Source organism: Anabas testudineus, chromosome 15, assembly GCF_900324465.2.
Source record: "Anabas testudineus chromosome 15, fAnaTes1.2, whole genome shotgun sequence".
NCBI classification, from domain to species: domain Eukaryota; kingdom Metazoa; phylum Chordata; class Actinopteri; order Anabantiformes; family Anabantidae; genus Anabas; species Anabas testudineus.
The window spans coordinates 9160562-9176000 of NC_046624.1; the positions used below are offsets into that span (position 1 = coordinate 9160562).

The window sequence follows — 15439 nt, forward strand, 5'->3', positions numbered from 1 at the left end:
AAAATGTCCTTTATGATATGGACTGGACCTTTAGAAGCACATGACTCATAACAATGAGTCATGAGTTGTTTTTTGTAATTTCTTATTACTTTTGTCAGATTCAGTTATTTCAGTGACCATTTTGGGTTTTTCAAGTTTTGTCCACGTCAAATTACAAAAACATGTAATCGGACAAATTCAAGCCCCCACGTCTGATTCTTTGGCACACACTTTTTTTCTAAATAACTTTAATGTATAAATTCATTGTAACAGTTCAATGTAAATCCAAGTTTTACCTTTAATACATTTACAAAGAAATATTATTTTTATGATCAACAATAAAAAAAATGATTAACTTTATTACGAACTGTACATAAACACAGTGCAAAGGCACACTTCATCTCTAATGTATATTACAGCCAAAATGAACACTTTTCAATAGAAAGTAAGATTATGAAATATTTAAGCAATTTAAAAGAAATTAAGTTGAAAAAGAGCATAGCTGCTTTTATGTCTGTCTTCAAACCTTTTTTTTTTTTATTTTATTTTATTTTATTTTTTAACATTCATGCCAAATATTTTTATTTAGCTTTCCACCAAATGGTCCGTACTTGTTTGTTGCCACAAGACTGAAAACATTTAAGATCATTTGTAGCCGGTACAGCAGCTCATATGAACAAGTTATATACAATAAAATTTTAAAATGTAGAAAATGTTCCAATATTGAGTTCTTCTTGGTCTGAAATGATAATCTTCATAATTCCACTGAAATTATATCTAATTTTGGCTGTATTGTCAATAAAATAAAATGGAACTTCTATGAAGAAGGTGGCATACAAGCTTCGGACCGGTGTATAAAACAACAAAACTCCACTATCAGCCATTACAGCCAAAGTGGTCTGAACCAGCCAACGGACCAACAAGTTAACAGTCTTTCTTTGAGCCCTGCGCATTTACTAGTAAGCTGTACAGAAAACGCCATTATGAGTAACTGTCTTTTGAATTTCTCCGTCCATTCTCATAGTCTGAGTCCCGTCTGTGCCTGTGTTTGTCCTTGTGACGGCTGCTATAATCGTCACTGTGGTGTCTTTCTTTCCTCTTCTCACCGTAGCGGTCGTCTGGGTGTCCATGGTGCCTGCTCCTCTCTCTGTACTTGTCGTCATGGCTGCGATCGTGCTTCTTCTCTCGCTCCCGGTCATGGTGTCTGCCCTTTTTTCCGTGATGGGAGTCCCTGTGGTGACTGTGCCTCCTGTGGTAATCTTTATCATCTGTGTTACGTGGCCTGTCCCACGGGTCACTGTATCGCTCCTCTAGACGCCTGTAGTCTTTGGCCAGGGATGGAGGACGGTCAGATGGTTGAGGGTAACCGTCAGGGTATTGTGACTGATGTCCAGGAAGCGCGTCCGAGGTGCTATCCTGAGCCCACTGTGTGCTATGATTCTGATCTTGGGTTTGTGGGGTGGAGAAAGTGTTAAGAGGAGGGTCAGCTGGGCAAGTGTAGCTGCCAGGTACCTGAGGCTGTTGCAGTGGGAAAGGTACTGCACTGCTATATCCTGGGAGAGCCAGTGTTACTTGTGGTCCCTGCACTGTGGGAGGACATAATGTCGGAGTTACTGGAACACCAGGCTGGAAGATAGCAGGGTCTTCCTTTTCACCAGAGAAAGACTGAGTAACAGTTTGGTTTTGTTCCTCTGGTTTGTTCTTGGCCTGAGAAAGATGTAAATATCCCTGGTGAAAAGGTGTTACTGGGTCATTTCTAGTACTGCTCAACACAGGAACAGGTTTAGGACTCAAAGGAGCTGGCTGGTTGGCTTTATCATTGTGTGGTGCCTCTGTTTTAACTTCATTCACACTGGAATATGCTGAAGATTTTTTCAATATTCCACTTAAAGAAGGTTTTGAGCTACTTGTGTGATCTGAAGCAGCTTGGGGTGTTGACTGCAACACTGAATTCCCTTCAGACGTTTCTTTTTCAGTTTCAGACAAAGGGCAAGCATCCCCTTTGTTTGCTGAGGCAGTAATGATAGTTTCACTCCCACTCAGAGCTGTTGACAAGCTTGCCAGGAATGCTTCAGTCGATACATCTGGAGGCTTATCTTTCAGAGAGAGTGGCGTGCCATGGGTCACCACTGCAGCATCTTTTCCCAATGAGCTGTTAGCAGCAGCTGTATCAGTCGGGCTGGACAGCTCTGGTTCAGCTTTAGCAGGTTTCGCTTCTTTCTTCTTGATGACAAAGCGTTCTCGCGGCGCAGCAGCTGTTGGACTTTTTGAGTTTCCAGTTGATGCCTCTGTTTTCACAGTGTTTTTCTGGATGTCTTCTGCTATTATTGCAGGTTTACCTCCCACATCTGGTAGAGGTGGTAATTCACCACCCCAGCCTACTAATACACCTGGGAGAAAGCGTAGTGGTTTTTGTGGCTCTTTATTGTTGGTCTCCTCTGATACAGATGGTTCTTCAGCAGACTCTGTAACTGGATCATCAACTTCTTCAGTAGTGTTAAGTGGTTTGTCCTTCTCTTTCTTATGTACAGTAGTCAGGGAAGAGAGGAAGAATTTCTCATCCTCTTCTGTTGTTCTGGTTTCTTTTGTTGAAACAGCAATGGGCTTGATTTCCGGAATGATCCTAGCAGGTTCGTTCATATCCGCGGAAAGGAAATCTCTTTTGGGTCTCTGGCGAATTATAAGTCCGAGGAGAAGGTTGGCACGGTTGTTTTCTAAACCTGTCAAATTAAAAAATGTATTATATGTGAAGGATTAGAAATGTCTGTGGAATTTATAAAGTGAAAATAATTAGCACAAAAAAAAATATCTAGTGTTCAGCTTACCAGGCCCATCAAATGGAACAAGCTGATGTGGAACTTTTTCAGTGGCACCAAGTGGAATGAGATACATGTCCTTTACTTGTTTTAGGTTATTGGACACCACCCCAAAACGTCTACGACTGCTGAAGTAGGCATACAGAAGAGTATAAGAGATCTCATCTTCCTCTGTCTCAGGGGAGAAGCGAATCAGGCACACCTCCTTTAATAAAAGAAAAAGTATGTGTCAGTAAAATCCAAGTGAAAGTTTAAAAAAAAAAAAACAAAAACAAAAAAAAGTTCAACCCAGATTCTAAAAATCAATGTTAAGATCTAACTTTGATCACAGTAAAACCTATGTAAACTAAACTGTGCTACAGGCGTTGCACATACTTAAAAGAATGAAAACTTACTTTTGTTCCAGTTGCCCGAATCTTCTCCAAGTAGTCCCACACTGTCTGTGGACTTATTCTCCCACCTACTTGAATGCTATCTGGAAGGTCCTATTAGAATAAAGACAGAATCTTAGAACAAAACATTTCAACAGCAGAGCAAACTCTTAATATGTTCAACTGTGTCTGCCTTACCTCAGTCAAGTTATCTAAAATGCCCGAGACGGGGAAAGCTTTTGTTACGAGCTTTGCCACAGAGTGCATGTGAATTAATCCTTGCCACAGGGACTTCAGGTTGGAAAGGAAAGCTGCCTCTTCATCTCTTCCAGCTGTATGATCCGACCTGTGACCAGTATTTCAGCAATCAAGTAAACCTGCAAAAGTGAGTAATAAACAAGAACCATGGAGAGTGTCAGGAATAACTACTCACCTTCCTTCATATCCTGATTGAGCATTTCGAAAACTCTCTTCTAAAACAGTGAGGTGAAGGTCATCATCAGCCGCAGGTGGAGTTGTACTTTTCGTGTCCTCTGTTTTTGTGGACTGTCTCCGAACAACTGTAGTAGCAACTTTGACCACTTTGGTTGGTGCCTCCTCCACGGGGGGTGCCATGCGACCTTACAGATTAAAAAACAAAAAGTAACATGGGTGACAAGATGAAAAAGATGTTCAAGCTAAAGACAGACCTTGGTGACTAAAACCCATTTTCTTGCCAATGTCAGGGTTTACCTGTGCAGATTTTGCAGTGTAGATCAAATAAGTGAGACTTGTGTTGGTCTGTAGTGTCTTTCTCTGTCTTGGAACTTTCTGCTTTCTTCTCAGGAGTTTTTGGGCACTCTGCTGAGACTTCTGTCACCCTGGGAGGAGGCTCGAGCTGAAAAATATGAGGAAAAAATAGCATCTGAGTAGACATATCATTCTCTCCCTGTAAAGTGTAAATACAATGCTGAATGATATTTAAGCTGTTCCTTACCTCTATAGGCTCAGGTACCTTCACTGGTTCTTGGCTTTCAATTTCAATCTCACCCTTGTGTGTGATCTTTGTGATCGGTCGTCTCTCAGCCTCCCTTTGCTCTTTTTCAATCATTTCGATTGTCTGTAAAATGTCGTGAACAAAGCTTTGCATTCCAAAATTCAACCATCCCATTTTTCTAAATAAACAAAACCTCAATATTTTATTTCGATAGACAAGCTGAGCTTAACTTTCATATCACATTTATTCTGAGCTATTGGGAGAATTACTGTGAGAAAAGCCTGTAAGAAAATGCAGCATTACTTACATGTCGGTTCTCCCTTTGTCGCCATGCGGCCAATTCTTTTGAGGCCAGCTCCTCAGGACTCAGTCGAATTAGGTTACCTGGTGAAATTTCCCCTTTGAGAACCTTCCTAAAGAGCACCTAAAAACGCCATTAAAATAAGTTAAGATGAAGCAAATGTAACTATGTTCAAATTAGAGTTCAAATGAAAAGCCAATAAACAAATTCTACTTACATTATTTTTTGTATCCTTGAGGTTGAACGTTAAGCTTCTGTACTTGTTCTTGTATTTGTTGTCAGTGTCCTTATACAAGTGAAAAAGCTCTCGCTCTGTCTTTTTGGCAACTTCAGAGGCCCTTTCCACTGAGATGTTCAAATCTGATTCTTTCAACCTAAAATGCAGGAAACCTTACATGAAGCATATTTCATATTGTAATTATTGTTTTCATTTAATGGATTTTATTTGTGAAATACTTACCTCTGTACAAGGATTTCTTTCAGAGAATCACGCACACTTCGCCTGATTGCTTCCACAGACACAGGTTTCTTTGAAACTGAAGACAGAGTTTTACTTTTTGTCTCCTGTTTCAGATGACTTCCTGTGAGGACAGAATGACAGTGAGCAGATGGGAGAAATCTGTGACCACAAGGATTATGAAATATGGTTCAATGCAAAATGATGACACAAAAATGCAAAAAAAAAAAAGCAAAGCCAGCCAACAAATCTACAGATGCATCACACTACTTTTACCGTTCTAAATATACACCTGTCAGATATGGTTTAACACCAGCAACATGCTACACTCATATATAAAATAAAAACCCATGTGTGCTTGTCTTGATTCAATCATATTTACAGTGCTGTAAGCTGAAAAATACCTGATTTATGAGCTGCTTCTTTGACATCTGTGGACTGCCTTCTATCTGCATCCTGTTTCAGGGGAAAATAACAGCAACACACATTGTTATGTTATTAAAATTATTACTGGTCATGATAAAGAAAATACAAATAAAAATGTGAAGTACATCAGCTGGAATATTATAACCGCCCACCCTCGAAAGCAAAGTTAAAAATAAAGGGTGAGTTATAAGTGCAGAAAAATGTACTAAACTTTGGTGAGTACACCGTGTCTACCACATACCCATGTGTAAGCCAGAGTAAAAACAAGAAGAAAACAACAACCTTGTGTAGTTGTAACACTGGCTATGATTAATATCAGAGGATGAATTAGCTGAGGGAACAAATTAAATTTCCTTTGTATACAAAATATTTCTTAAATGTATGATCAAACTTTTAGTAAAAGTCATGGTGACTCTGCTTACCTTTCTTACTGGTCTCACCCCTCCTGATGTGAGTGAATGGGAGGGTCCAGGTCTGGGCTTGGGAGACAGTGTATGATCCTGTACCTCAGTCTTTGCTTCAGCTTCTGGTTTTGATACACTTGGGGGCTCAGGCTCCACCTTTTTGCTTTCCTCCTCACAGCACTTCAAACACACATACATCTGGTCCTCCTCCTCCATTTCATGTACTTTTGTCAGGTCGAGTCCAACACAGTCACCGTGGAACCAGTCGTCACAGCGACCGCAGCCAACCATGAACCTGAACATAGTACAGATGTTATTAAAGGTGTGTTTGTACCCGAGTATCAGAGTACACACTAACATAGGACAAAATGACTCCAACATTGAAACTCCTGTTCTGACAGTAATTCTAACACCTGCTTGTTTTAACACGAGATGTGTGGGTGCTAGAGATCCTCAGAAGCGGCTTTCACTCCAATCAAGTGCAACTTTCTGACTTTCTGTCAGAATTGAAGTCTAACAACATAAAAAACATGTGACTGATGACGATGAGGTGCGTCATGAGTTACAGCTAAATGTGGCATACTGATAAAAACAAGTACGGCGATCCACTGAGAAACATGGTGATGTGAACTTGAAGTACAGTAAAGATAAGTATATTACTTTTTTATATGTATGTAAAATGCAACACTTACATGTTATTGTGGTGTTTCTTGCACAGACCACAGCAATTATTTCCATCCCACACAATCTCACTGCTACCAGATTGATCCTCAGCGGTTTCCTTCTTCACAACAGGAGCGTTGTCTGGAATAAACAGCTGCGGCTCATCCACAGAGATGCTTCTCGAACTCTTACTTTTCTGTCTTTGAAAGAGCTTCTCTGGCTTTTTCAGTTTGGGCTTTTCCTGCCCTCCATCTTCTGGTGGTTTTACAGACTGGCCTGGACGGCTGTGCGCTGGTTGAGCACTCTCAGTTTTAGAGCTGTTCTGAGCATGAGTAGGTCTCGCCGGTCCCTGCTGATCACCAACCCGGTTAGTAGATGATGGGCTCTTCTTCACCACTGAACTAGGTGTACTTGACAATCGTGGCTTCACTTTAACATCTCCTGTGCCCTGTATCTTTTGTACTTTTGTAGCATGCTCACTTTGGCTGTTTTCTACAGGTCTTTTTAATGGTGTTATGTTTTTCCTTTCCTTTGGAGATTTCATTTTGTGCAGGTCTCCACTTTGGATGATTTTGGATGGCGTGTTTTGGGATACTTGCTGCTCCTTAGTAGTGTTGCTTGTTTTACATGAAATGTCCTTATGCTTGTTAGAAACCAGTCCTTGTTTGGACTTAAGTAGATTTTTGGCCACTATCTGTTGTTTTTCTTTACTATCAGTCTTATTACTAGCAGTAGTTTTGTTATTCTCATTGTTTTGTGGCGGTTTTATGCCATCCTTTCCTTTACTGACTGGTTTTTGCTTTCCAGGATTGTCACTTTGATTGTCAAGTTTTGTTTCTTGTGTGTCAGGGCCCCCTGTTAATGCCCCATTGGAGGTCTGGACATCATTAGGATTCACATATGGGCCCAGCCCGAGGGCTGCATCACCAGCAGAGCTCTTCTCTACATCCTTCGCTTCCTTATTCTCTGGTATAGGATTCTGTACATTGACAGGATTATCAGGCATCATGGCAAAACCTATGTCCCCACCATAAGAAATACCATCATCAAAGCATGCCGACTGGCTTGTATTAACACTCTCTGTATAAGAGGGTCCTGGAAGCAACTCAATCCTGAATCCTCCAATTGTTACTGTCAATCGTCTCAATACAACTGAAGGATTGAGCCAAAATCCACCATCAAGATCATTAACGTTTACACGCCCTCCCAGAGTTAACTCTTTCTTCAACTGGGAACCTTTAACTCCTTTTTCAATAAGAAATGACTTCTGCAGCCTGTTGGCTGGTTTCCTTCCTGGTCGTCCTCGAGTCATGATGCTGGTGGATGTGTTAGCAGGCTGTGGACCACCACTATGTTCTATGTCAACAAGAAGAAAAACATTGTAAAATAAGCCACAACATCTCTAAGTTAACCTAAAATATCATATGGCAGAAAAAGGAACATTAATTAACCAGCTTACCAGATTCTAAATTACGTGGACGTTTCCTTGGCCTACCAACAGGTCGCTTTACTGGTGTAGTCTCAGCAACTGTAGGTTTACTGCCGAGGCCTGTAGACCCTGAGCCTTCATTAAGACCTGCCAACATCAGCCAAAAGAAAAAAAGTGTCTCATTATTTAATAAAAATAACCATTGAATACAGATTTATTTTCTGCTGTATCTCTTCATTATTTTAACACTCAAATAAAACACTGTTGAATTTGCAACCAACAATAAAATGTGTTTACACACAGATGTTGAGTTAGGATTTTCCCTGCATATCCTAATATAATACAGGCCTAAATGTGTCATTTATTAACCAACAAAAGTTAAAAATAGGTTAAATTCAAGTTATCAAAACTATGGCAGCGAGAAGATGCTGTTAGTAAACTGCTAAAGTACAGTTAAAACTTTAAAGTTAATAAGACAACTTTCCAGTAGAATGGCTTTTAGTGTGACACAACCACAAATATTCCTAGTAGTAAATGTCAGCTGTTAATTAAAGTCTGGAGTGAGTCCAAATCTACATTTAAACATTTTTATCATCTGCTGTGTCTGCTGACATACCTGTTGTGCCAGCTATCTGAAATGCGGGGTCCTCATTGTCCAGCGGATTGAACTGAGAGCTTGCACAACCAAACATGGGATCTTTGTCACTAAGCATGTTCTTTAGCGAATCTTCTAGTCGGACTCCGGCACCAAACTCATTACTGGCTTCACATTCCAAGTTCTGGTTTATTAGCAGGGACTCGTCCAACTGGTCACTGGGTATTAAATGGTTAAAGGTGTCCACAATATCCATGAATGCTGCTGCCTTCCTGATTAAAATAACACAGACATGGGAAAAGAAAGCTCAAGTAACTCATTTTGTGAACAAGCTAAATTAAGTTAAGATTGCTTCGAGACATCCATCATCAATTAGGCTTGTATGTAATCTAACTTAATGGACAATATGAGAAAAACACAAGCCAGTAAGGATCCGAGAAAGCTAATGTAGAGTTTGAGAAAACTCTAGACACCCAGTTACACCAAGTAGATGTCCTGTGCTGGACAATAACTACAATACTACTACATTACATGAATGTTACACCTGTTCAGGGGCTGATCATAATAACACTTCGCTGCTCGGACGCCTCCATCAGCTGTAGCTTCAAATGCTTCTGTCCGGCTACTGTACCATTACCGTTAAGCTGAGCCATCACAGCTTTGGCCATTTCCGTGGGCCATCAATGTTTACATAGCTAAAATAAACTAACTGTGCACTGCCGATAAACTTTAAGCATGTTTGTGCGCGTAAGCACAATCAATATTACTACAGCAAACTTAGACAACCGTCCAACAGTGAGGTTACTATTAACTTAAATGACCTGCGAGTTAGCGTTTCTGACCAAGCGACGCTAGATATTGAAGTACAACACAACACGTAGCAGGCCAGAAATGAACAGTGTACCGACTAAAAATATCAGACACGGCAAAGACTGGTGGGGACTTTTCGGCAAGTTGTTTTAATATTAGCTAATACGCTTTAAAGTCCACATGAAACACCGAGTGTGTGCGGCCAGGTCCTGCCAATGAGCAGTTTGCTAGCTAGCATGCTAACGTTGCAGGACGGCTAACAACAACCTACTGCAGAACGCGTTCCTGTGCGTTAGCATGCTAGCGACAACTTATGGAGGAAGTTGCCACGCAAAGAAACTCGCTGGTGTGAACGGTGCCACTGTGGTTTTAAAAGACGTTTGCATCAAAAAACACGTGCTCCGGCGATGTTAAAATGCCCTGCACAACGAGTGAAAACACTTAGTTGCATATCTCGACGCTAAAGCTGTCAGACAGGCTAGCACAGTGATGTTAGCACAGGCCCTAGATACCAAGTTTGTTTGTATCCCGAGTGCAGCTAACGGGCAGGAGACGAGCGCGCACACCTGCGCCTGTTTCCCCGGCGAGCAGTTTTAATGCTTACAAATACGTTTCTCACTCTCATTAAAATCTTACCTCTCTCTCTTGCTGCAACGCTGTACCCAACTCGTGTAAGATTTACATACTAGCACAGCTGCTCCCAGTAACTTCCTCTAACTCAGCCGTCATTCGTCCCGCTGCTGCAAAGCCCCTGACAGGCAACGCTGCTCGTCACGTGGTCTGTGTTTACAGCCACTATAGCAGCTGGTCGTTTATTGTACACACGTCAACGTCGCTTCCCCCCTATTTTTATTCTTTAAAAACATGGGTTTATGCGGATCAAGTGTCTTAAAAATAAGCACCTTACTCCCCTGGGTCTACTTATGAAACGCATTCTGCAGTCCCGCAGAGAGAAAGGAGCTCTAACTGTAATTCTGAATCAGGATCTGGATCCAACCAGTGTCTGTAGTTGTGCAGCCATTGTTTCTGAGGATGAGGCCGAGCCAACAATAGTGCTGGCCAAATGAAGTGGAGGCTCATGAATAAGGCTATTGTTATGTTAACAACAACTGTATTCAAGTGGTAAGAAATTAGCACAGAAAATCAAGCAGAAACTTAACAACCTCTGGGAAATAAGAATATGATACTTATATGAATTTGTCAGCTTAGCTTTTGTGTTTGATTCCTGCATACTAAACAAGATAAACAAACTAATTATTATTAAAATGGGACCAACTTTAGCCACTGTCTGGTTTTCGATCATCTCCACTAAGCATCCATCAAACCTGTTTGATCAGGTTTGAAAACCACAAAACAAAGGAGGATCATACATACAAAGACAATGAATGCTGGTTCAAACTGATGGTGTAATTACTTCTATATTCAAGTGAGACAATATATTCAGAAAGCATCCTTTTTATGTTTTTTAATGGTGTGACCCACCTGTCCTGCAGTTTGTCAACTACAGAATAAAAAGAGGTGAACAAACTGCAGCAAACTATAAAAGTGTTAGACATTATCATGAAAAAAAGACATCCTTTCACGTTCAAAGTGTAATACCGAACTCAGTCAATGATAAAAACTAGTTAATGTGTAGTCTACTCGCACTAGTGGCTGACAGATCTCTAGGCTTTTTCCAATAATTTCATATAATATGATAACAATGTTTATGTTGTCTTTCTTTACAATGTATGTATCACAGTACATACAATTTCTGTTATCACAGCTCAGACAGTAAAAAACTCAGTTAAATTGGCTACAGACAACAGTAGGAAATGTCCACCAAGTCACACCAAGTGAGTTAAACAATGATAGAAATATATTTGAATTACAGTTCAAACACTATGCTGCTCAATTCGATTAAAATAATAACAAAAAAAGTTAAAATTGTTATTTGGGAAGCTGCTCCTTCAGTCTTTCTTTTGGGTCTAATCCATACCACAGAACATCATTTTCCACAGCTGCCCAAGCCATCCGCTCTGTGGTAAATGTGGCTGCCCACTGTCCTGAGGGTGAAACTACAATAGCCCCCCCTGCACCTTGGACGCGCTCTCCCATGTACAGCAGAGACATCTGTGAAGCATCTGCTACTGATTTACCTGCATGGGGGAATAAGGAAAATTAAAAATAAATAAATAAATAAAACTTACAAATCCAAGTCACCGAAAGCCAGAATAATATACTGACTGAAGTTGAATTGAGTTGTGAACCTAAATCAAACAGGTAGGACTGCATTTCATTCTTTGATTCCTACAGTTTGTAACAGTATATAAGCTTTTTCTATGAAATAGAAGCTTATCTCAACTGACATTAAACCCTCATCTAGCAAGTAATTCAGCATTTAACAGCTGTAGTCATCTGCTACTTTGGCAGGAAAACAAAAACACTGACAGACTTTTAATGCAATTATATTAAATTAACTCTGCATACAAGCCATATGATCTTAATAATGATTAACTCAAAAACAGAAGGGATCACCACAAGTTATGCTAACCCCTTGTAAAGTCTATATTATACTGTGTGAAGCTTGTCTTAATCTATAGACGTTGAAAGCGTGATACGTGCCTTGTTCTATGTGTGAAAGGATGAGTCTGGCTAATGTGACTTTAAGGATAGACTCTCCATGGCCGGTGCACGACACTGCACCAATGAAGTTATCTGCATATCCTCCAGAGCCTAATTAAAGAGGGAATGTGAAGAAAAAAACATCAATTTCACACATGATTTTTTGATATATTATCAGAAGTTAAACTAAAGAAATTAACGGCTTGAGAAAGTCTGAGTAATGGACTTCATTTACCAATGATCGGGGAGTCTCCTACTCTGCCAACCATTTTATTTCTGATTCCTCCAGTTGATGTTGCACATGCAACATTACCAGTGCAGTCCACTGCAACTGCCCCAACAGTATCATGAGCCCTAGTATGACATAACATATGATCACAAAAGTAAATGTATTATGGTATTTAGCATAGTGTAGTACATAAATAAATTTAGAACTGCATATTTGTGTCAGAAGCCTCAATAGTGCAAATGAATAGCACATAAAACAAGAAGTGTTGGGAGATGTAATGCTGGGCAGTAGAGCATCTATATGCTTTTTCAATTTCCTCATCTTAACACCAAGGGGATTCAGTTTAACAAGATACTGTGCAGACACATTTGGAGTAACTTTAATATACCTACCACTGGGTGTTAAAATCTTCCATTACTCCAGCAACATAATTCTTGTGTTTCTCCCATTCTTTCCTCTCATACTCCGTCACCAGTGAATCAGCAGGCACTGTGCCCATACCAATACTCTCTGCAAACAGGTTGGCACCTCTGTCTGCCAACATGATGTGGGAAGTCTGACATTTCCCATGGCAGCAAACATGTAAAAAAAGATGTACATATTTCTAGTGATGGTTTACAACACCTGTACCTGCTGTATGCTGTTAGAAGGCTTCATAAAAAAAGGATCTAAATAGGGAAACAAGAATTTCCAACCATCAGTAATCTTTTACCGTTTCTGTTAAAGAAGGTCTTTAAGCTGATACCTTTTCCATCACTGCCCTGGCCAGTGACACAGGATTGGCAATGTTCTTCACACAAGACACAGCTCCACTCGCAAGTGTCCTTCCATCCATGATAATGGCATCCAGCTCCACTTCTCCGTCAGTATTCAAAGTTGATCCATGCCCTGTGATCACATGTGACAGCGTCAGTAACTAACCTAAACAATGCTCGATGCATGTGTTTCCACAAGTAAAACGTAGTACCCCGTAAACTCTTAGTCAAGGGCTAAATAAAAAGTCAGGGTGAGAAGATGACAGGGTGGCAATATGTTTTCCTGGCAATTCTGTGTGCAAAGATATAAACTGCTGCATTTACTAGCGTCTAAATTATTTGTCGCCTGCTACATCTTCACAAGTCCACAGGGTGGTGACAAAGCAGTACAATAACAAGCTAAAGATCACAGTACTAATGAAATGATACATCATTCATGTCCAGCATGTCTGTACTTAGAGGAGTTGTTGGGTACATAAGTTGTAATATTCACACGGAAAGAAAACCATACAGTTGTTGAATTTGCAAGGTGTGTATCACTGTGCTAACAGCTGACGTGCAAATTACTGGTAAGAACTGTACACATAGCAATAGGTTGGTGATCATGGTCAACAATACATGAAATCTATTCAGGTTTTACCTGAATAGTACTGACTTTTAACTTTATTATTAACCACTCTTTTTGGAAAACAATTATGTTTGTGGGCCCAATTTAGACTATATGAAATATTTATCACCTGGGCTGACCATTAGTTTAACTCTAGATTGAGTCTAGATGCATGTTGGAGTCAGCACCAGCAGATGGAGACAGTGTGCTCCAGAAACCACCTGAAGTGGGGAAGAAGATGAGGGTCAGTGACTAATCCCTGTGTTACCAGGTAGAGGAGCTGTTGTTTAAGCTGTATTTGTATTTTGCATAAGCTAGTTAAGTCTTCACAAACATCATAAATAGATCTTGATTGTTATGCAGGCCATACTTGAAGTTATGGCGTAAACTTACGATAAGTTTTATAAGTTATACTAGTGTATAAATACACTGAACATCCAAAAAAAAAAAAAGCACTAAGCAAATTATCAGTACATAATTATTATACACATCCTGTATAGGAAAAAAACATCTTAGGAAATAGATTAAACTATTAAAACTGGGTTAAGAACTTTCCAATGGAAGAAAGTCATGTAATCAATGCTATAGAAGGCTCAAAGAAATAGTGTGTGAATGTGTATGTCACAAATCAGATTGAGAGCAGTTCAGTATACCTGCATTGAACACACTGTTATCCTCCATAGACCTCACAGCTGCCTCAACAGCATCTAGTGCGCTTCCTCCTCTCTTCAGCACAGAAGATCCTTCACATGCTGCAGCCTTTACTCCGTCCACCGAGGCCTGGGCCAGTTCTTCTGGTATGGCCCACGCTCCCCCATGCACAACTATGACCGCTGACATCTTTAAGTTCCTGCAGGAATAAGACAAAGTAGTTGAGGGTTAAGCAGCTGAGGTGAGACTGTTTTATCAGCTGTTGATTTCAGATCAAAAATGAACTTTGAAACATGAGTCTAGTAGTCATTTACAGGCAAACATTCATGTTTCTCTGCAGCACAACAACCATACAGTCTTCACTGAGTCAACTTTTATTGTCTACAATCCACTATAATTATTAATTTTACAGTATGCCCCTTTCTCTCGTGTGTGTTGGATGAGCTGTTCAGCCATCTGCAGCCATCTGCAGCCATTTGCAGCTGATCCATGCACGTCTTGAACCACGTCCAGCCACCGAAGCGCAGGGACACGTGTGCTGCCAACGGGACGTTTCTTTTTGATTGTCTCTTATTCGTTTCCTGCAGCTGGTTCATGCGACATGTGCTAAAAATGATAGAAAAACTCGACTTTTCTTACCTTTCCTACTTTTCATGCCTCATCCCGGGGGAGAATCGCTCCGCCATAGTCCTGTCAAGTCAAGTTCGATATAATTGAAGATTAAACTTCCGGCAAACCTTTCAAAATAATGACAAGTACCAATCACTAATCAAACCTGAGCTGTTTGATTCCCATGCTGTTTCTTACAGCACAGCTGCTCCACGATTCATGCAAATGGCAATTAATACGCAGGGCTAATAAAAACATTTCATTTAATTTTAGCAGATTTTACCAAACAGGGTGAGTGGAAAGAGGAGACAGGAAAGAGTGAGTCAGTAGAGAGGGTGTCTGCCTCCTTGAACCTGAACTGGGAGCTGGTTTCCCAAGAGAGGAGCTCAGTATATAAAAGGCTCTGTCTCCCATTCTACAGTTAGAAACTCTAGGAACCACAAGTAAACCTGATCTCTGAGAACAAAGTGTCCTGCTGGGAAAATATGGAACTATGAGGTCTTTAAGATAAGATGGAGCTCGATTATTAGGTGCTTTATATGTGAGGTGTTTTAAACTCTATTCTGGATTTTAAAGGGAGCCAATGAAGAGATGTTAATGTAGGAGAAATAGGCTATATCTTGTTAATTCCAGTCACAACTCTAGCTGCAGCATTTTACATTAATTGGAGGCTTTAAATCACACTTCCCAAAAATAAATAAATAAAAGCTGTGTGTTTCTAGAATAAAATAGATTATTACAACATCCTAGCATTTAT

General features: G+C 40.2%; 2 protein-coding genes across 2 annotated transcripts; both read right to left on the reverse strand.

Annotated features, from left to right (window-relative positions):
- Positions 1-195: 195 nt before the first annotated feature.
- phf3 (PHD finger protein 3) lies at positions 196-9985 on the reverse strand. The gene is made up of 16 exons (XM_026355555.1): positions 9864-9985; positions 8439-8689; positions 7853-7969; positions 6423-7749; positions 5749-6025; positions 5305-5356; positions 4904-5024; positions 4661-4817; positions 4450-4566; positions 4143-4265; positions 3899-4043; positions 3600-3786; positions 3365-3512; positions 3191-3280; positions 2805-3000; positions 196-2699 (listed from the first exon to the last, which is right to left on the reverse strand). The coding sequence occupies exons 2-16, from the start codon at positions 8671-8673 to the stop codon at positions 961-963; spliced, it is 5031 nt and encodes a 1676-aa protein (XP_026211340.1). The 5' UTR covers positions 8674-8689; positions 9864-9985; the 3' UTR covers positions 196-960.
- A 725-nt stretch (positions 9986-10710) lies between these two features.
- On the reverse strand, positions 10711-14787 carry si:dkey-103j14.5 (isoaspartyl peptidase/L-asparaginase). The gene is made up of 7 exons (XM_026355920.1): positions 14713-14787; positions 14076-14272; positions 12806-12948; positions 12453-12616; positions 12067-12185; positions 11832-11942; positions 10711-11365 (listed from the first exon to the last, which is right to left on the reverse strand). Exons 2-7 carry the CDS (start codon positions 14260-14262, stop codon positions 11157-11159), a joined length of 933 nt encoding a protein of 310 aa, XP_026211705.1. The 5' UTR covers positions 14263-14272; positions 14713-14787; the 3' UTR covers positions 10711-11156.
- Positions 14788-15439: the final 652 nt, after the last annotated feature.